General features: G+C 43.7%; 1 protein-coding gene across 5 annotated transcripts in view; it reads left to right on the top strand.

Annotated features, from left to right (window-relative positions):
• The window catches only part of LOC147312089 (neuropilin-2-like), a 96,048-nt gene that overhangs the window by 52,336 nt on the left and 20,840 nt on the right, over positions 1-22,872 (top strand). For all 5 annotated transcript variants that reach the window (XR_015125289.1, XM_086265690.1, XM_086265691.1 and 2 more), the window contains exons 9-13: positions 2,962-3,137; positions 3,874-4,041; positions 5,081-5,225; positions 18,008-18,082; positions 19,979-20,143. Coding sequence is in view for 4 of the 5 variants with exons in the window: in XM_086265690.1 (XP_086121816.1) it covers positions 2,962-3,137; positions 3,874-4,041; positions 5,081-5,225; positions 18,008-18,082; positions 19,979-20,143 (729 nt within the window). In the remaining variant the exon portion in view is untranslated. The remainder of the gene's footprint in view (positions 1-2,961; positions 3,138-3,873; positions 4,042-5,080; positions 5,226-18,007; positions 18,083-19,978; positions 20,144-22,872) is intronic.

Below are 22,872 nucleotides of genomic sequence, written 5' to 3'. Positions count from 1 at the left end.
TTTCCCACTTGCATCTCCCTCGCTCCCTCTTTCTCACCCTTTCCTATTCACTTGCTGCCTTTTCAGTCCATCTCCCCGTTTGACCTTTTGTCTATCTCTTTATCGTCCCTTTGTCCTCTAACTCCTCCTCCTCACCTTTGTCTTCCTTTCCTCCATCGCTCTTGTCTTCGTCCCAGATCAGAACTGGTCACTTTGGTTTTTTTGGTTCCTTTTGTGTTTCGTCATTATTCATGGCAGTACCATATTTTGATGCTTGTCGGACTAAAAACCATTTGTCAGTGTAATAAACAGTATCCCTTTGATCTCCAACATGCTTTCATTAAGTGCTCCCATTTGAGAGTTCTCTGGCTCAATTCCCCATGAAGAATCCCCCTTTGGTAGGCAGGTTAAAATTATGCATCAACTTTGCAGCAGCAGGAAGGCAAAATAATGAAATGGGCTGATGGAAAGCAGCTCAAAGGCACCGCGCCGCGTAACACACAAGTTGTTGTTTGTGTCACAAACACAAGATTTTGCTCCCAGATTAGATCAAACAGTGTCGCCAAAATATTCCAGACCTGAAAGCGACGTTCATTTATGAAGGATTGTTAAAAGACAGATGCTTTGGTGTAGCAGGAGCCTGCAGACGGAGAACAGTTTGGACAGTCCAGCATCGTTTGAAGAATCATGAAAATATCAGATTATGGCCCGTTATGTCCAAATTACTTACCAGATACAGTCCTGTGCAAATGTGTCTTTGTATTTTCTGTCTTTGTTACTTTGTTACTAGCAGCCTGTCCCAAAATTCAACTAAAGAAATGTCTTTAGTTGGCTCAATAAAAAATAACAAAGTTTGACAGACATGAAATTGGATTTTTGCACCAACAAGGTGATTCCCAAAGTGCGATTAGCTGGAAACTTGGCATATCTCAGCCTGGTGTGCAGTGTGTCCTTAAAAATTTAAGAAAACTGGACCAAAGTGGCGGACTGAAGAAGAAGTGGTGTGTCCTGGACTGGACTGACTGTGGCTACAGGTCTGATGGAGCGTTGAATGCAAATTGGACATTTCCAGTTCAAGTCGTTGTCAGTATGTACGCAGGAGGTCAGGAGAGCGGTCCAACAGTGAGTGCCAGTGCAGTGAAGGCATATCCTAGCTGAAAAAACACACAGTGGAGCTTCAGTCATGGATGGGTCTCCCCAGGACTCGGACCTCAGCATTACTGAAGCAGTGTAGGATCATCCTGACAGAGGACACAAAGACAGAAACATCCAAAAAGAGCTTTAAATGTCCTTCAGGAAGCCTGGAGAACCGTTCCTGAAGATCCTCAGGGAAATTAGAAGAAAGCCTTTTTAACGAGGAAGGTGGTCGACATGTGCTGTACCTTTATCCCCAACAATACTGCTCCAGATGGCTCAGTAACCCGAGCTCTGGAGGGCCGGAAAATTTGTCTAAAACGATGCATGAGCACTCAGGTATCGGAAACCCAGTGGAGTCCTGGGTGGCATCCGTGTTTGGACGGGTGGATTCAATCTACCTGAGGAACTTAGATGCCATAGAGTGGGCCGAGGAGTGATACAACATGAGGTGTGGTGTCCTTTTGGAATGTCAAAAGAGGGATGTGGAGATACAGAAATTCTTTTATTGCTGCCATATAATCTGCATCATTATAACTGCATTAATAACATTCTTTACAGCATCATTCCATTTAATAATATTTCTTACAGATACTGCATTACAGTTGTTTATTGAAGATGTCCATTTGAGGATCCTTCCATTATGTTAACTTTTATTACAAGTACGGTTAGAAGTATTTTATGCACATTGCATATCTGTGCCTATTTTGAGTTGATGTTCGGTTCATTAAGGGTCTTAAGCTTCACTGCCGTGACTGTCCAGGTGATCCATGCTGAGGGAAACTAGAACATAGAAGGATAACTGCATGCTTACAGTACATATAATACATATAATCTAGGAATAGGCCTGAGCAGAGGCCCAAATGTTTCCAGCTTCTTGTTGCAAACCTGTTGCATTTTATTCTACTTGGTAACAGATGAGCAGAGTCAAGAATTAGCCTCAGAGACCCTGAGGGCTTAAGATTTTCACCTTGTATGGAAGGTGTTATCAAAATGAGAAGTTCTATGTCTGTTTATAGCTATTAAAGATGTACAAGATGTACGATTAACTGTGACTAATGTCAGGAACCTATTTTAATCTGTCATTGACGCCATGGGGGGGGGCGTGTACCCCACTGCTTTATAAGTGTCCACAACATGTATTTTGGTCAGAAGACATATGTTGATGTTTTCTCCGGGCTGTTAATAAACTCAACGTTTGATTGCACTTTTCTGGGGCCTCCGTGGTTTGTGACACTGCTCTGCATTGATCGATTTTGCGACATACCAAATATTGATTTTCAAGCGTTGTGCAAACTCCGTTGTTGCCCTATAGACTCTATTTCCATGTATGTTTGCATATCGTTCAATAAGTTGCTGCAGTTGTTTCTTACGAGCGACATATAAAGAACCGAGTGCTGTATATTACTCCAGAGGATTTCAGATTTTTAGCTTCCGGGCAGCCTCTAATATTACATAACTAGTTTCATATGCAGCATGAAATTCCCAGCGGTAAACATACAGTGAGCTGTAACAGCAGAGGACAGGAGAGCACATCACTGCATCAAACTTTAAATTCATAAAATCAACCATTTAGCACCAGTGTTGTTGCTGCTTTAATGTTTTTAGCTGCTGACTGATGTTTGAGGCACTGAGTCAGAGGACGGGAATGTTTTCCAAAACGTTCCCAAACTGCTTTTCTTTTATTAACAAAACGAAAAGAAATGAGGGGTATCAATGTTTGTTTTGTGCACTGATTGTAATAAGCTGGCAGAATAAATAGAAATCATCTTTCCTGCCTTAAACTTGATAAAAAATCCTCAGCGGTAGCATTAAGCACTCCTTCCTCTCTGTGTTCTGATCTATCAGATGCCCCCTGCTCAGAGCTGCAGGGCATGTTGTCTGGGTTGCTTCCTGACTCGCAAATCACTGCGTCCTCCATGAGGGACATCCACGGCTCCATGGGGGCCGCCAGGCTGGTGGCCAGTCGATCAGGCTGGTTTCCCAACCCAACGCAACCCATAGTTGGAGAAGAGTGGCTGCAGGTATGTCGCTATAGCCTAGCATCATTCATCTGCTCTGTCTTTTGATTTTTTTAAACTGTGTGTGAGCGGCGAGGGGTGAGCTGTCAATCACAAGGAAGCCACGACGTTGACCAAAACCTGCTTTGTCATAAATTTTACTCTTAATGGCAGCACAGTATAGGAACGCACTTCAGTTTATAACGGAGAACACTTGAAACCAGACACTGAGACCATAAACGTCAGAACATCAGAAAAGGTCGTCTGAAGTGATAAATCAAGCGGGGGTGGGGTCAGTTTCCCAGAGACTTGTTTTTGCAACTAAAGGAGCAATAAAAAAGCATCCACATCTGTCTTTTATAATGTAATCTACGGTTTGGTCAATCAAATACTGCAGGCGGGCTTTTCCACACCTGCACTGGCGATCACAACATCCACCGAACCCACAAAATTACTGTAAAATGACACACGTGACAACAGCAGGGTCTCTAAACACTGATGGAGTTTTCAGCCATCGTTTAGATTGCATTTGTGAACTGACCTTGGTCATGAACTGCTATTGAATAGAAAGAAGAACCCATTTCCAAAGGCTGAATCTTATTAAAAGTTCCCCAATGGAAAACCAACGTTTGATTGATTATATGCTCGGGAAAGTCACAGTTGCCACAATGGGCAGGGGATCTGGAAATTGATCGGTTCCATGGCGCAGAGGGCGAGCGAGCAATAATAACTTTGTTTAACTTTGTTTTGTGTGCTGCAGGTGGACCTCGGTGTGCCCAAGATGGTGCGTGGCATTATTACCCAAGGTGCACGAGGCCTGGAGGGCAGTGCGGAGAACAGAGCATTTGTCAGGAAGTACAAACTGGCTCACAGCTCGAATGGCAAAGACTGGACCTACATCACTGACAGCAAGACTGGGTTTGCTAAGGTAGAGGAGAACACACACTCTCTCCTTGTTTTTGACACAAACGGGGGCCCCCTCTGTCCTCTGGTCCGCCGTCACTTCTCACTCATTTGCAGTTATTTATAGCCGTCTCTCAGCCGAGCCTTTCCCCCCGTCTCCCTCTCTTTCTCCTCGTCTTTGTCTTTTTCATTCTTGTCATTTTTCGCGAAAACGCCGCTTTATTACAGCCTCGGCTCCGATAATAATTCAATTTAATCACCTCGCTCGTCATTCTTCGTGCTTCTGTGTCTTCCTCTCCCCGAGTCCTGCGCTCTCCCTCTCTTCGTCTCTCATCCTCTATTTGTCTCTCATGGGTGTTAATTAAAAATGTCTTTCCTGCATCACCACTCAGCACTGCTGGCGTCTAACGCACTGCGAGACGGGCACTTTAAACTTTGTTCTGCTTTCTGAGTCTATGTCTTAAAACGCTTTAATAGTACTACTGAGTGCCTGGATTTTCTCCTGATGCTAAAATCCTGTTTTCTCTCATCTGCCTGTCTTTTTAAATGAGCGTCCTGGGAAATTCATCTTACGGTTTTTAAAATTTCAGAAATGGGGAACACAGAGGATACAGTTCAATTAATGAAACCAATAGTACAACTTTCACGGCCCACGTTTTTTGAAAGGATCGCTGTAGTCTTGTCTGTATGAAGCTTGTAATAAATCTTGTGCTTTTGCCAGAGGCTTCTTCTGCCTCAAAGACGATTTGGAAATCAAAGGAAACACCTTCTGTCTGTTGTTTTTTTGACACATGTCGCTCTGGGCGGGGAAACAATGCTAGTTAGTGTCTTATTTATCAAGACTTCCATTTTTTTATTGGTTTCTCATCAGGCGGGATAGTGAAATACCAACACTTGACTGCCTCCACTGGATTTTCTGTTGTTTTAGGAAATTTTTAAAATGGTCAAACAGATTTGGGCACCAGGCAAAAATGTATTGCTGACTGCCTTTGAAACGATGTCAAAGAATTTAGCATCAAATGCAGTGAAACTGTTTCGTGCTCACCTTTCACATTCTTCCTCAGATCTTTGAGGGCAACGGCCACTACGATACTCCCGAGGTGCGGAGGTTTGACGAGATAGTGACTCAGCACATCCGAGTCTTTCCAGAGAGATGGTCGCCCGCCGGGATCGGCATGAGGATGGAGGTTCTCGGCTGTGACCTGCCCGGTAGGAGCGCACACACGTGGATGATAGGACAAACTACACACAGATGAAATAAAGTTGCATGCGTGGATAATGCAGGAATGAAAGTGGAATACATCTGCACATATACGATAAATTAAACGATCATATTTCAAAACCAAACACGTGCTCTTTAAATCAGAGATTTTTGTCTTTGTCCTCGTCGTCTTTTTATCTGCCCTGTGTGTGGCTTTGTGCTCTGATATGTACGCACGCTACAGCGACACAGTTTTCCTGGTGCTGGACTTGGATTTTTTCACTACAATGCCAGAATCTCAGCTTTAATTCAAGGATTCAAGCGTGTCATATGAAACCAGATGTTACATTTTAAATACTTGATGGCACATTCTTTGTCCAGAACCTGTGGACCTGCAAAAATGTGTCAGTTGCTTTCACTGTATTTGTGGGTTATCATCCATCTGTACTGCCTGTCCAGGCAACTTTGCTGTATTTGGTGGAATATGAGCAGGAAGTTTGTCCCTACACTTGAGAATTCATCCCAGTGGTTCTTTCTTCTTATGCATCATCAGTAAAGACTGGTGGCCCATCATTATGAAGGGTGCTTCCAGATGGGGTTTGTCTTGCTTTTGATACTGAACACTGGTTTGCACCTTGTGCTGAACCTTCTGCATTTCCTTCTTCAAGTCCTCTCTGCATGATGCACTTGGATAATAACACGCTGACCTCCAGGAGAGTACTCTTTACCCGGCAGTGTTTCTTTATCTATCCTGAGATCATTTGCTGAGCTTTACATGTAGCTGAAATGACTATTGAACCCTTTATGTTTCCCAAAGCAGCTCTTAGGCTCTGAAACTCTTAAACTTAATAATAGCTGCACTGTGATCTTTGGTTCTTCCCTCTGTTTGCTTGTGAAGAGCTCTGTGATTTTCAGAGCAACTAAGATAACAAACCTGTGTGTGTGTCCAAACAAACGTACATATATATATGAATAACTGTAGTATTTGTGCTTCTGTCATGGATTCTCCAACATATCGGTTAAAGTTAATCATCTTGCTCTGCGGGAGGGTTTTCCACATGTCTGGACAGGGATTAACATGTCTAGGTCATGGGACTTTTACTAATAGTGGCCAGCTGTGGACTATATTGTGTTCCCAGCCCATTATGTTAGCAGCATGTTGCTAGTGTGTCGTGAAGGATTAGGTGAACTTTGGTGTTTTCCTTTTCCTGTTGTGTTTTTTAATATTTTAGCGGAAGCCGTTGTTTATCAGGAGTGCTTCTTAGTGTGCAGTGTGTGTAAAGTGATGAATGTGGACCATTACTCTGTGTGCCACTTTACTGAGCTGTGTAACTACAATTTATTATAATATGCTAGCGTTGCATGGACCTTGTTAGCTGTGGCAAGCATTTTTTTTTCAGCTCGACAATAATTTAAGCATTAAAGCAATCCATTGTACAAACCTGACACTTTTTTTCTTCTGCTTAACTTGAGCAGTAATAATGAGCTGTTTAAATTTCCACTAGATGAAGCAGAGACAATGGATCCAATGTTATTAAAGCTGGGATGTTTGAATGCATGATAATATGATCGTGTCCTTTAGATAGCCAGTTATTACACAGTAATACACAGTAACAGCAGTTGAGTTGTGTTTTCATAACCAGACCTCTGAAGACGAGAACAGGAAATGACACGTACCTGTTCCCAGTGGACACGAAGGGAGTTGTTGCTGCGACCGATGGCTCCAACTCTGTGTCTCTGAGCACGTGTGTGTCCATTTGGGTTTCCAACAGAGAGAGAGGGGGGAACCCGAGGGGAACGTTATATCCCAGATGTGTCAGGCCTAACCAGGAGGCCGGTGATGATGGGGACAGAAGGGCAGCCTCTTCTGTTCTTAATACAGCTTCTAACAAGTGACCGTGGACGGAGAATAATGCAGATTATACAGGAAAATCACGGCGTTTCAGGAGGTGTTGAGTCCTGACATGACACCATCGATGTGCTGTAGCATGTGGTGATTTACGTCTTTGCACTCGATATTTTCAAACTCTTCATGAAGCCTCTTTAAACTTTTAGTCTCTCCTTCAATGAAACAAGAACAGAGATGTCACTGGACATCGTGGGCCACATAAGTGTAAAAAGTTTAACGACACAGTTAATCTCTGACATAATACAACAAAGTGCAAGTTCAACAGTCTCAGTTATTCTACATGATAAAGAAACGCTGCTGTAGGAAATGAAAGAAACCAGTCAGCACGACTGTTTCAGCTGAAGTGTGAAACTACAGAAAAAGTTCTGGGAGCTCGTTACCCAGACAGTCCTGTGATTATAAAGCACAAAGTTTTTTAAATGCACAGAAAATGTTTTTTCTCTGTGTAAAAAACAACAAAACAAGTGCATTTCTATAGTAGATGGTGAAAACTAGGATTTTTTCTGGCGTTTATTGGTTATCTGTTAGTTAATTACCTTTGTGTAGTATGAAAGGCCATGGGGGACTTTACTGACTCTTTATCAGCAGGGAAAGCTGTGACAATACAATTAAAAGTCTAAAATTTATGGCCTTGGTGGGCCGATTTTGGCTCCCGGGCCTTATGTTTGACTCACCTATACTACATTAAATATGCAGTCAAAGCCATTAAACTCCATCTGCTTATATTTAACAGTTTTTCCAGTTAAACCTTTTGGTTCAAGCGTAACACAAACCTAACAACGAGGACCCGGGGAGGACCCGGGGAGAGCTGCTTTTTTTGGCCATAAGAAAAAGTAAAATATGCATAAACAGAAGTAACATCTGACACGAGCGCACTGGTTATGCTGTTCATAAACTACGTGTGTGATAATCGTGCACTCCATATCTGCACCACCATCTCCATGACTGTAGTGCAGATGCACATCACTGCGGTTGTGCTTGCCCTGGTTGTCTGCTGGTCTGGCTTTCGATGTGTGCGCGCCAGATGTTTGCCTTCTGGTTGTAATCCGTGCATTACACACGATAACAGTTCACTTCCACTTCACGTGTGCAGCACAGTAACCATCCAAACTACAACACACAACCACACACTAAGATAATTGTACGTCTTTAGTGGCTTAGAGAAAGTGAGCATTATTAAATTTCACTTTGTGCGCGTCTTAAACGGCCTCCATCCTAACTGATGTGAGGATAACGATCCAAAAACGATCCAGTCATTCCGACCTGTTTCCTCCTTGCTCCTGTGTGTTTTTGTTCTACCGGTTGTTGTAAAAGAAGATAAAATATTAAATATTCAACGGTGCATCAGTTTCAGTCCAGTGAACACAGCTGTTTACACCTAAGTCAGAGAGTCGCAGACATTCACGTTCGTCCTTCTCACCGAGCTGACGTGCACACAGTTACACGTTTTAAAAAAGGATCCTTAATCTTCTTTTGTTTAGCGAAACACGGAGATGCACACTGACATCCTCACACTCCAAAGCTTTGCATTGTTGTGACCTTTTCAGGAACATTTCCACATCAGCAAAACTCTAGATTCAGCAAATATAAACAGAGACAGCTGCACCTATAATTAGGATTCCCCCTTTTTTCTTCACACTTTAGCACAAATAGTCGAATCGCATCCCGCCTGTCTCGCCGCTCAGGAAATAGTGGGCTTGCATTAATGAATTCATTAATAAATAAGCAGCGTATCGCCGTCATACGCTCTCCAACACAGTCGCAAACATTTACACTTATTCCCGGGAACGCATCGATCCAAGCAGCCAGTTTAACATGCAGCTAACACTGTTCTCTTTTTCTGGGGACTGAACTTCGTCTATACTGAGCCTGTTCAAGCTCAGCTCACAGTTTTTTATTGAGTGAATCGAGTTTGCTTCCTGGTAGTTTTTGATATAAATAGAAACTTTTCAGCCTTCGTCCTCACTGAGATGCTTCACAACAGTGCATACAGTGTACTCACAATTACTATAAGACAAAGACAGTGTAACACACTGTCAGTCATAGCAGCAGCTTTAACGAATTTAAAAGGAAACTGCTTTTCCATTACTGCCCCTGCGTTGTTTTCCTTTTACAGTGAAGCACGCTGACCTGGCCACAGGGCTGTAAAACAATTTCCTCACATGAGAGAGACAATCTCAGCGCACAATTGCAATGAAGAAATCCAAAATTACACATCCGAGGCTCTTAGGGGGAACGCAATCATGTCGTTTACCATCTCATTATTGTGCCAAACTTTCGGTGCAAAAACAGAAACAAAAGCCAGAATATTATTGCGGGACTCGTTCTAATCATTCACGCTAGCTACGGAGGCAACGTGTAATTTAGGTCTCGTAACCCCGACTGTTGGATCTGAACTCTGAGCTCGCACGCTGCCAGTTTTGTTCATGTTTTAAATGAGTGAGCTATCAGAACATCTGCTACACTCTCATCTCTTTCACTCCACACCTAGCTGTTGGCAGGCACGTATGTACACACACACACACACACACACACACACACACACACACACACACACACACACACACACACACACACACACACACCACCTGTTTGGCACAAAGATGTGAGTTTGGTTTTAGTTGTGTAAATACATGCTTAGTTTCTCATCACATTTGATAACTACATTGTTATGGGCGGGGTGCTTGAGGAAAATAATGGAGACAATGACAAACACAGACACAGAGTGAAAGCGGCCTTTGTCCGGAGCCTCCGAGTGCTTAATAACAGCGTTATTTTTATTCAGCTGCTGCTGCTGCTCTCGGGATCACGGAAGTCTTAAAATACCGCCAACCAGATTGCGACACAAATTATGCTTCCTTATTATTATGTTCCAACAAAACGGCAATGATTAGCACGATAGGAGCCTCACTCGTGGCTGATGAATGCTGCTTTTCACCGCAGACTGTAAATGAAGGATAAGCATGGCTTGCAGCTCTGCAAGAAGAGCCACAAACATGCACTCTTTCTCATGGTCAGCAGGGGGCGACTCATCAGAAGTCAATGGGCTCAGATCTCGATGAGTGTCTGCACAGTGTTCATTTTGCAAATTATGATCCCCATTCGATTAAAAAAGGAGGAAAGAGCAGCGTGTGGCTGATTTGCTGTGACCGTGAACTTCTCCTGCAGTTTCTTGGCCTGATCGCCACCGCCTGCCTATCATGTCACCAAGACGACGACGGCATAAATGGCTCTGCTCGCGGCTTCACAGAATAATGTTACATTGGCCTCATGTATCTTTTATGTACGGTTTATGTCTTTTTATTAAAAATATGGACTCTAAAAGAGTGCTGTGTGAAATTCTGCAGGATGTGGGGAAGTACGTCGAGCAGGGAGGGTTTGACGGACTGTCCAAAGAACAGAGCACGTCGTCCTGAGTGAGAAATCCCGGTGCAAATGTGGATTGAATGTTGGCAAAGCGTACGGCATTAAATTTCCATGTAGGAAGCTTTAACTCTGGCTGTGACTTTATGACGAGTGTTGCAATATGCACAGGCGACTAATGGCCAAGAACTTTTCCTTTGTCAGTCACTGACACGCGGAGAAGTTGGACCAGGAAAACACACGTCAGTCGTTACAGTGGCACCCTGGAGGGGAGCGCTGCTGATCGTCCTTGTTAAAGACATTCTGGAGGTGTTTTCCAGCAAGTCATTCAGATTTAGCCAAGTCTGTGTGTGTGTGTGTGTGTGTGTGTGTGTGTGTGTGTGCTAGGTCCAGCTTTGCTGATTGCATTCACATGTGGGCCATGGCCTGAGTCCAGACACTTTCATGTGATCTGCAGGATGTGTCCTCAGTTACACCCACTGTTCTCTCTCCCTGCTCCTCTTGCCTTTTCTCATTTCACTGAAGAAATGAAAGTGGTTATGAATGCAATGCCGCTTCCAGTAACAATAACTAGTATGCAGATTGGGTTATTTTATGTTTTAATAGTATTCAGATACTGGGAAAGAGCTGCACACGTCACTGTGATTTTTGTTTTTCTAACCGGGTTGTCCAAAGTCTTTTTTTTTTTTATGGAAAAGCAGAAATGGAAAAAAGGTTTGCGAGAGGTTTTGTTCATGTTTGTGGCTTCTGCAGGTTTCACTGTGTCCTGCCAAGGCTCCTGCAACAAGACACAGACACACTCCATCTCTCCAGAGTCCCCACCTTCTCTTCTCTGTTTTTATACTTGTGATTTCTTCCTCTCTCATCTTTAAAAACTCAAACTTGTGTCCATCTAATCAGTGCACAACAGACTCAGGTAGTGCACAACGTCTACAGAAGAACCGGGATGTAAAAATAAACAGCAATCAGTTTTAAGATCCTGCAGGGATAGCTGTTCTAAATGTTTGCACCACACCATGTTCCAGAGTGTCTGATAACACAATGCACCAGGCTGAGCGACAAAAAATCAATTGTCCACCACGGCGGAGAAGCCGAATGCCCTGCAGCTGTGCTCTCGGTTCGGGGTTATGCTTTAGCAGAGACAAAAGGCCAAGTTTGCAGCTCACAGTGATGTTCTACTGTTAAGTGTTGAGCAATCTAAACTATTTTAACCACACAACAGGGATTTGTTTACTTCAGGACAGCTCAGTTTATCTGTTCCTTCCCTTCTCTCTGAGATATCACACATGGAAACACTTAGGATGCGGTCCAGGTTGGTTGCGGATGCCTGTGTGTATATGCAGGTAGGGCTCAGTGTGCAATGAAAGCTCGTCTTTTTCCAATATAAATATTTAAGTTTGGCTCAGCATGCCTTTCAGTGTTTCTCAAATATGCTTTTCTCTTTTTCCCCTCTGTTTCCTCATCCTTCCATCCATCAAACTATGCAAAAGCCCAACTGGAGGGCTACACGAATACTGCCCTCGCTCTCAATCGCTATGTTTAAAAATGATTTCATTTCTTTTTAGCCATAAACCTCTGTGCTCACGTAAGACAACATGTTGCCCTTGTCCCAAACCGTACGTCCAGCCTATCATGTGCCTCACCTGAGGCTTAATCCGACCACGCCCGAGTCTTGGAAGGAGACAACAGCTTATTAGTGCTTGGTGAGCAAGAAAGCTGTCCTTCTCTTCTCCATAGATCCTAATGGCCTACTTAGCTTAATGTTTCTTTCCACACTTAAATTCATTTTCTCTGTAGCTCACCATGTTTCACTGATGTAGTTACACATTCACTGCCAGCAGCTTCTTTTTATCATCTCAGTTGTTGTCGTACTTGTCTTGACACTTAAGGCAACAATTACAGTCGTATACCTTGTGGTGCTTTGTTGCACAATGGGCTAATGAGCAATTTACTGTCTGTAGTTTCCTGACATGAAGAGTGCTTTTGCTTCTCAGCTGCAAAGCTCATGGCTCTGCCTTTTAACCAGAAGTTTGATTGTTGGCAGCTCTTTAACCACAGTCATGTGCTCAGTTTTTGCAGAAACTCCCCTTCCCTGTCTACTAATGTGAAACCTTGTGGTCCACTGTAGCACTTATCATTAAAAAATAATTTAAAAATATTATATAATTGGTAGCTTTCGGAAAAGGGTGGAGTGCCCACTCCGGGTCGGGGATGAGTTCCTGCCACAAGTGGAGGAGTTCAAGTATCTCGGGGTCTTGTTCGCGAGTGATGGGAGAAGGGAGCCGGAGATCGACAGACGGATTGGGGCTGCAGCTGCAGTAATGCGGACGCTGCACCGGTCCGTCGTGGTGAAGAGGGAGCTGAGTGTAAAAGCGAAGCTCTCAATTTACCGGTCGATCTACGTCCCTACCCTCACCTATGGCCACGAGCTGTGGGTAGTGACCGAAAGAACGAGATCGCGGATACAAGCGGCAGAAATGAGCTTCCTCCGAAGGGTGGCTGGCCTCTCCCTTAGAGATAGGGTGAGAAGTTCGGCCATCCGGGAGGGGCTCAGAGTAGAGCCGCTGCTGCTCCACATCGAAAGGAGCCAGCTGAGGTGGTTCGGGCATCTGACAAGGATGCCCCCTGGGCGCCTCCTGGGTGAGGTGTTCCAGGCATGTCCCACCGGAGGAGGCCCCGGGGCAGACCCAGGACACGCTGGAGAGATTATATCTCTCGGCTGGCCTGGGAACGCCTTGGTATTCCCCCGGATAAGCTGGAGGAGGTGGCTGGGGAGAGGGAGGTCTGGGCCTCTTTGCTTAGGCTGCTGCCCCCGCGACCCGGCCCCGGACAAAGCGGATGAAGATGGATGGATGGATGGATGGTAGCTTTCTGTACAATTTAGTCTGGAAATCATACGCTGCTGTAAAGACCTCATTTTCCAAACCACTCATTTACAGATGGAGTCATAATGAGCTTAAGTCACATACAGTACAAACAAGCCACAGCTCTGGGTTTAAGAACAGTTGTCTGATTTGGCCTTCAGATGTTTTCCAACATCACCTGAGATGTGATGTCATATTTTAGCATTTAACAGCCCCCTGCTTTAGACTCATTGCACAGCACTAGGATCAGATTTTCTACTTTTATCTGCTTCCAAGTATAATGCTGTCATCACCAAGTGCTTTGAGAAACTGGTTCTGGAGCGCATCAGAACTAGAGATGGACCGATCCGATATTACGTATGGGTATCGGTCCGATACTGACCCAAATTACTGGATCGGATATCGGCGAGAAATAAAAAATGTAATCCGATCCATTAAATATCAAAAAAGCACCTCACAAAACTTGCTACACGGCGTAACTCGTAACCGTAGCACGTCGCAGCAGTATGCATCACGTGATGGAGCGGCTGTGTGTATTTGTAGCCTCCCAGCATTTCATCTCCGAGGAAGTTATCCCAGAGAGAAGTAAAGCAAGTGTGTAAGTTCATCTCTGAATGTTTGTAAAGCATTCCCACGTAAAGCTTAACAACAGATATATGGAGCGACTGCCTCTCTCTCTCCCTCCTGCTGCTACTTCAATCATGAAACTGATCAATGATCAGCTGATCGGCTCTCTTCTTTGTTTTTGGCCCACTTTGCACCAGAAAGAGGAAACCAGCAGCTGAACAACAGCAGCACGTTTAAGCTTGATCAGCTGTTGTTAGAATGTATTTAATATTACTTTCTACTCGAGGATCTTTTTCTACGCAGCTGACGGCTGGTAACTGTGCAGGGGCGGATCTAGCAAAGTTTAGCCAGGGGGGCCGATAGGGCATGAACAGGGAAAAGGGGGCACAAAGACATACTTTTCTTTCTTATTCTCATTTAAAATGTCGAGCGTTTAATAAATAATTATCTGACAGCCAAAGTTTTAATTTGATGTAAAATATATAGAAGGCCATTACTGTATATATAACTGTTAAGTCTAATATACCCTAATATACTTTTTCCTTTGGGAAGGTACCATCTGTGAATTCTGCAGTTCTGTTGAAGAAAGATGTTGAATCTATTTAATTATTCTTGAAAAATAATTTATTTCTGTGCATTTTCCCCCCTGCATCAAATTAAATTTGATTACATCAATTAAGCATCATGAGGTGGGGGGTGGTTCCCTATTTTCTTTTGCTGGGAGTTTGCAACCCTATTAGTTAGGTTGCTTAATATTTCTGCTAACTACTCTTTAAAATACCAGAATAGGGAGGATGGTGCAGGTTTAAGTTTATTAGATTGACCAGTGTTGCTGAACTATGAAATATTTTGGGCGCAGTGTATTTTTTACATACAGGTATAACAGAATAGCTTTAGTGTTGTTATTTATTTAAACTTGAGTATAAACTTATACAAAATGCAGCAAGATATTAAAAAAACGTTTTATTGATTAAAAAACACACTATATCGGATTCATATCGGTATCAGCAGCTATCCAAATTCATGATATCGGTATCGGTATCAGACATAAAAAAGTGGTATCGTGCCATCTCTAATCAGAACCTGTTTCCCCCCGGCTCTGGACCCACACCAATTTGCATATCGGACTAACAGCATAGGGCGGTCGTGGCAGTTTGTCGTGTAACCGGAAGGTTGCCGGTTCGAGCCCCGGCTCGGCGGCTCGGACAGTCTCGGTCGTTGCAAGACACTTCACTTGCCACCTACTTCTGTCAGTCGGCCCCAGGGCAGCTGTGGCTACAACTGTAGCTGCCTCCACCAGTGTATGAATGTGAGAGTGAATGAATAGTGGTATTGTAAAGTGCTTTGAGGGTCCTGAAAAGCACTATATAAATGCAATCCATTATTATTATTATTATTAACAGATCCACCGAAGACGCCATTGCTCTCCACACAGCTTCTTCCCCAAAGCGATCACCATACTCATAAGTGGCTGATGGGCCCCACAAGTATAGTAGCACGCCAATTTTCTGTCCTCACAAACATGCACACACACACACACAAACACACACACACACAGGTTAGCAAGTTCCGTCTGTAAGGAAGGCATGCCTTTCAGTCTTTCAGTCATTAAGTGGAGGAAATCCCCTCCATACTTACACACGTGCACCATGTCACCAATAATTGAGTAGCAACAGCTTTCTCTGTCTCTTAGACACACACACACACACACACACACACACACACACACACACACACAGTGTCAGTAGTCATTATTTAGGCTGACAGAGGTAGATTTATACCCAGAGCTCTTTCCATAATTGAACAGTTTTCGTCTCTGTGTTTCCGCTTTGCCTTGCTCAGTCAGCAGCTTTACAATGAGCCCTTGGGCCTGTGACACCTTCTGTTCTTCAGTTTAGAAAGTGTGCGTCTGTGTGTGGAAAAGATCGAGTCGGAGGGTCTCTGCAGGTTTCTGTAAGTCAGCTCTGGTGGACCCATCTGCAGAATATGTACGTCAGGATTGGTTTTTCTCATGCACGTCAGTTTCAATCTTCCCACGAGTGACTGAACTCTGCCACCTTGTATTTGTCCTGCCATTTATTTCCATTCAGCAAGTAAGAGTTCAAGTTCCTGCAACAACATTTTTAAAAATATTATTAAATTAAGTTGTTTAAATTATTTCTGATCTTTACAGCTGATCCAGAGAGGAACCTGGTGGATTGAAAAAGAGGATGAGGAGTAGGAGGAGTTAAGAAGAGGGGAGGAAAGGAGAGCCAAATTGAATTAGGCAGGTGGAGAGGAGATGGAGATCGAAATAGGAGGCTGACTGGAGCTGTGTGTGGTCACTAATTAGGAAATTGGTGGTGCGAGGTGGAAAGGGTTATGTTCCCTTTTCGGTGTCTCCCTCTCATCTCCTATTCCTCCCTCTCTCCCCTCAACATGGGGGGCTAATTACAGTGGTAAAGGGCACCAAATTAAAACAGCTTAATGTCAGCAGCTGGGAGCTGCTTATTAAATGTTAATATCTAATTTTGAGCGTGCGCGTGTGTCTGTGCTGAAAGAGCAATATGAGTGTTTGGGCTTACATAATAATCGTGCATACTTTGACTGTGAGTGGACTGTGTAAACAACTCAAAGTAACGCACACACACACACATTAGAGTGGATGAACCCCAACACTGCAGTGCACTCAAAGCTATTAGCAGAGGCTTGCAAAGGTTACCAGTTAACACTAAACAAGACACACACACAGAGAAAGATCACCGCGTGAGTCATGGAAATATCTACAACAATTACACTCGAAGCAAATCTGCAGCAGTCTGAGATTCAACTGAATGATTAGAATCTACATCAAATAACAGTGGACAGAGTTACAGCACAGAGAAAAGTGCTGAAAGGTGGAGGAGAGTGAGAAAGAGCAACAGGAAGAGACGAAGAAAGAGCTGCAAAGAGAAATCGAAATATACCTCAGGGAGAGACGACAGAGAGAGAGAGCGAGGGAAAGAGTTATGGAGACGAAAATTGCGGTTGTGGTAAAACAGAAACAAGACTGGGTACGATTTCACTTCTGTGCAGGAGAGTCGAGAGAGAGAGGGAGCATGTGTGTTTATGTGTGTTTAGAGCTTTTTGTGGTGGCAATAGTGGTTTTGCGAAGCAGAGCCGATTCTGGTCCGATTTATTGTGACAAACGAGAGACAGAAGATGGAAAGAAGGAAAGAAATATGAAGGGAGGAAAGAAAGAAAAGCCACGAAACGAACAGAAGAAAAAAGTAGCTTCTGAGAATAATTTGGTGAGAGGTTTGTGGTGTCTGGCTTGTGCCACGCAAGCCAATCTTCTGTTCCCTTACGTCAACACGCAGACACACACTTACTTTCACCAGTGTGTGTGTGTGTGTGTGCGTGTGAGGGAGAGAGATGGGAAAACATTCATTGCCATTTAAGGAATCTTAACCAGCAGTAGAAAAACTGCTTATTAAGACCAGAAGGTTTCGGGGTTACACTGTCATACCCGAATGCTGACGTCTTTGCTCTGCAGGTCTGTGAGTGTGTGTGTGTTTGATCTATCATACACTCGATGCACGCTGCTGTGCTCCAAGGTCAGTGTGAGTGCAGCATCTATCATCATAGCATTGTGTGAGCGTGCATGCCAGCTTGCAGTGGATAAACAGAGCGGTGTGGCACAGTCCTGAGCTGAGTGCCAGCTCACTGCATCAGCTCGCTCTGTCCCTGCCTGGATCCCGACAAACGTCAGCCCCCGAAAACGGCGAAGAGAATTTAAAGCATCGTCAGTTAGCACCGTGTCTAAAGCCTGGCTTTGCTCAAACATCACAGCTGCACTGTTAAAATATTACTCTTTTCCACTGTGCAGCGAAGCAGTCGCAGAGCAAACTGTGAATATTTAACAAGACGAGCTCATATTTAGTTATTCCAAGCCCAGCGTTGTCTCTGCTTATTATGGCCTGTATTTATATAGCGCTTTACTACTCCCTAAGGACCCCAAAGCGTTTGACTGTCTTGGAGAGAAAACAATAAAACAAATTATCTATTGCCTATTCTATTCTATTCAATTCTATTCTAACCTTTTGTGTTTATTTTTTTGTGTTGATAGAAACCACCACTGTACCTGACACTGTGACCCCCACCACACCTAGAGTGGAACAGACAACCTCTGTGATGAGATCTGGTAAACACACACACACACACACACACACACACACACACACACACACACACACACACACACTCTTAGTTTAGGGAACGGTAACAGGAGGGAAACACAGTTGGGGCAAATCAGGCGTAAAGAAACAGGGGGAAGCAAAACCAGATACATTAACATAAGACATGGACCTTCAAAGTAAAACAGACTGAACTTAAAGACACAGACTCATAGGCAGGCACTGCAACAGAGGGAACAGTAAACCATAAGGCAGAACTCTAACCAAGAAACCAAAGACTAGAAATGATAAATAATATAATAAACTCAAAACTCAACGACCCAGGCATCCTAACAAAATCCACGTTGGAGGCATTGGTGGTGTGACCGAGTTCACATCATATCGGCACAGGTTCAGGGTCGCAGGGTGGGTGGAGTCTATCCCTGCTGTCATAGGGCAAGATGTAGAGCAGGGGTGGGCAATTCCAGGCCTCGAGGGCTGGTGTCCTGCAGGTTTTAAATCTCACCTTGGATCAACACACCTGAATCACATGATTAGTTCGTTACCAGGCCTCTGGAGAACTTCAGGACATGTTGAGGAGCTAATTTAGCCATTTAAATCAGCTGTGTTGGTTCAAGGACACATCTAAAACCTGCAGGGACACCGGCCCTCGAGGCCTGGAGTTGCCCACCCCTGATGTAGAGGGTCTATTTTAAAACACATTCATAATGTATCATTAAAGGCAAATTAAGAAGATGTACCCACACAAAACAGCTCGGTTTATAAAAAGACCATGCTGTGACTTAAAATGCAGCGGTCGCCACTTCTTTTCAGCTCTGTTTTCTTGGTTGCCGGGGTGAAGTGTCCCCACTTTGGACAGAATATGCGCCACACGTGCTAACTAAAGTTCCTGCTGAAATACGTCAGTTTCAAAGTTCTGCTGACTGTCAGGAAAAAAGTTTTAAATCAACATATGCAAACAAACCGGTTATTTTTCATGACTATTTCACATTTTGCTGTAACACACACACACGCTCAAGCTTTCTTCATTCAAGTGCATGCTATCTGCGCTCTCACATATGCAGATTTCTTGCATGCACGCATGCATTTATTTCTGCTCGTCTCTCATCCGCACACACACACACTTGTGCACACACTCGAGCTCTTAAGGTCAAACTCATGATGTCAGTGTGCACCGTGGGGCCTCTGGGCTTTGAGGTCTGTTAGATTCAATAGTCCCACAGGAAGCTCTGTTTGAGTGAAAATAAGCTCGCACAGCCAGAGGATCTTCATACAAACACAGGCTCACATATTGGGAATATGATTTCACAGCTATAGGTCACCGACTGCCTCACTGGAGTTTATGCAGAGCGTATTGTGATGTAGTTTAAGGAAGCGCCTTTGCTTTTTTGTTTCAGCACAACTGAAGGTAGCAGCTTATTGCAGTCTAATTACAGCATCATTTTTGCTTCTCATTTGTGCTCATCTTATTACTTTCATGTCACCCCTTGAGTTTTGTATCATTCACCTTTTGCTCCGCTGTTTTCTTTCTGTCCATTTTCTGTCTGTGTTTGCTTTCTGTTATCTCTGCTGCAATTACTCTTTCTTTCAGTCTGGCTTTTATTCTCCGTTACTCTAATATTTGTATTCAGTATGATTTTCAAGATGTCATATTGCATTGAGCGCTATTGCAAAACGTCTCAACACAATGCGAATGTCGCTCACGGCACTATCAAAATAAAGACCCTGCCATTACAGGACTGAGTCTCACAAAAGAAAACTGAGAAAAAAAGAATTTGTTTAAATCCAACACAATACTAAAAGCACTCAGAAGAAGCTGTCGGGTGGTAATCAGTAGTATTTTAGCCCAAACAGACACTTTTAAAACCTTTATTTGTAATCTGTTTTTCTTTCTCGATTCACAGCCACCACTCCGCCCCTGTCGGCCGTGTGTGGCTTTGAGCAGAGCCTGTGCGGGTGGTCGGCTGATCCCCAGTCAGGTGTGAGCTGGACCCTGCACACAGCCAGCAGCAGCTCCACTGTGCATGGCGCTCATGGAACAAGGCAGGACCTGGCACTGGGATCAGAAAGTGAGTACGCACGTACTTTGGAGACTGGAGGGGATAAAATGTGTGATTTTTGGAATGTGTTGCTTTAATTCTAACATGAGCCCGTCTCTTAAAGTTTCTCACCACGATGTCCTCTCACTGTATTTCTTGGCTGCTTGACAAAGATTTTGTCTTTTGCCACAAAAAAAAAAATTCTGACATTTCCTCAGTGAGACAAAGCAAATTTCACATCATGTGAGAATAACCTCGCTAGCCCATTTAGCTACAAACAACCCATAATGCCTTCCTCTAAACTAAGAGGCACAATCTGTAGAGGACATTTGGTTCTGCAGACACACAAATGTCTAAATCAAAGAACAAATGCTCATTTTTAGACAGAATTTTGAATAAATCTTGAATCTGGTCGGGTTAACCTGAGCATTATGTAAGCTGCTTTAAACCCCAGTCACACAGGTGTGGAGACCGGCGGGAGCCACCGGTTGATAAGGGAAAAACCGAGATTCCTCATCCAGTTGGAAGGTGATGGCAGGAAGTTGCTTTGGTTGGTACGAGACTGTCGTGGTCGATCATAGTTTGCATAGGAGACGCCAACTACTCGCTAGGCGCTAGCAAAATCCAAATTCAAACCTAGTAAAATAAGATATACCCCATGTACACACATGCCCTTCTCTCAGAAGTGCTCCTTCTGAGTTTCCCTTTAGAAACATGCAAGGTTAGCATGGAGCTTACACGTCTTCCATGAAAGCTACAGGCAACCACAGCAGTCTCCTGGCAACCAAACAAGTCGCAATCAGTTTTTTGGTGGAGCGCCGTCTTTACGACTAATTTCACCCAGAAACCCCTCACCAACCGATCGAGGAATACACGTTCAGGCCTGTGTGACTGAGGCCTACATGCTCCTCTGCAAGCCACTTTGCAACCCACCTGTGTGTTGTCACTGATGCCTTCTGTGTTCTGTACTCTTATTGTGATAATGTCATATATCCGTAATCACTTAACAATCTTCACGCGAAAAAATCTGATCTTAAGATTTTCAAAATAAAACTGCTTACAAGTGGAGAATAATAATTAATAGCTACAGCTCTGCTGGCTTTCTCAAGCACACACTGTAGAAATTCACCAAGCAGACCTTCCATCTTCTGAAATCTCCACAGGGTTAGAACCCATTAAAAGGATTTATGGGTGGGCCTCCTCCTCTAATTAAACACTCAAACTTTCTGAAAACTCCACAGGCCCAGCAGAAAAACATTACTTATTATCTGGGCATTTCTCATTTCACAATATCTCTGTTTTTTTAAAGACATAAAAGAAAGCATCGTCACGCTGAAATGTCTGACCTTCCTCAGCACAAAGACTTCTTGAGCTAATTAAGAGCAAAGCGGTCGTCCTGTGGTGGAATATGATGCATCCCAGTGCTGGGAGGAACCACTGACAGCAACCATGATGCAAGGATTTCACTCTTATCTGTAAAAAGTGTGCACAACGTCTTAATTGGAGTTTTAAAAAAAACCGTTAGGTTTAACAGTTTCACTTTCCTTACCCTAGTTTGTTACTTTCTCATCCTGTTTGTCGGGTCTTTTCTATTTTTTCTCGTTTTCAGATCTAATCCACGACAGTTCTTCTTCGCTTATCTCTTTTATTTTGTGCTTGAAGCGTCTTTGAATGCTGTAATTATCTGACTTCGGGCTTCGTGTTTCTTCTTTTTCTAATTTCTTTTCCTTTAATCTTTCTTTACAAATGTCTTTTTGTTCTCAATCCTTATTATCTCGTGTTTTCGTCTTCAACATACAGCTGAATTATTCTTTTATTAAAAGTCATTCATTTCCTTTTGAGGTTGATTCATACTGATATATCATATATTCTCGCTGGCTTCACCTCCGTTTCCCTCAGTGGTACTTGCAATTTTCCGTCCATTTTTAACAAGAGAGCAGGAGGACTGTTTTATCAATCGCACACACACTTACTGTACCTACACACCCATAAGGTGCACACACACGGCCCAGAGCGGTCAGATAAGTCAGATGATGGCTTTGACAGAAGTGCTGCCTTAGCTCTTCAGCTCTCCCCGGGGCTCCACACACACACTTACACCCACAACTCAAGGTGGAACTGTCTGTATATTAAACACCCAAGGCATAAGCCCCCCCCAACACACACATACACACACACATACACACACACATATATATATGACCTTGCCATCCACCAACGCTTTCTTTGTATCTGCTGAAACCATCCAGTTCATGGTTGAACGAGCAGCAGCTTTATAAACAGACAGGGCCGTGACATAAGGCAAAACTCTACAGCTCACTAGGATCTCGTGAATGTGCGCACGTATATGTATGCACCCTTATGGGTGTGCGCCTGTGAGTGTATGTAATTGACTTAGCAGCGTCCCTGTCTCCATGTTTGACAGCAACATGACATTAAGTCTTGTTCTACAGCAACATTAGCGTGGCACCCTGTCTGGAAGCTGTCTCGATATGCAAATCAAATCCCCAGCCCTTGTCATTAAGAGCCCTTTTAGGTTTTTTTAAGAGAGGAAAATCCAACCAGAACAGAGCTCATAAGTTATTCTTTTGATCTCAGATATGACACGACTGAAATTCTTCACCCTGGAGATTTTCATCGACAGAGTTGTTGTTGGAGATGGAACAGTTATTGATAAGGAAGGGCTGAATGGAGACAAAAAGAGATAACTGACAAGCGCTGTCTCGCTTTCGTTCTCTTCATAGCGCTGCATCCAATTA

The sequence above is a fragment of the Aulonocara sp. 'chitande type north' Nkhata Bay genome, linkage group LG16 (genome assembly GCF_057382095.1).
Source record: "Aulonocara sp. 'chitande type north' Nkhata Bay isolate Kocher_YH1m ecotype deep benthic linkage group LG16, A_spYH_male_GT1.1, whole genome shotgun sequence".
NCBI classification, from domain to species: domain Eukaryota; kingdom Metazoa; phylum Chordata; class Actinopteri; order Cichliformes; family Cichlidae; genus Aulonocara; species Aulonocara sp. 'chitande type north' Nkhata Bay.
The sequence above is the reverse complement of the archived record's forward strand: the minus strand, read 5'-3'. Positions and strand labels throughout refer to the sequence as shown.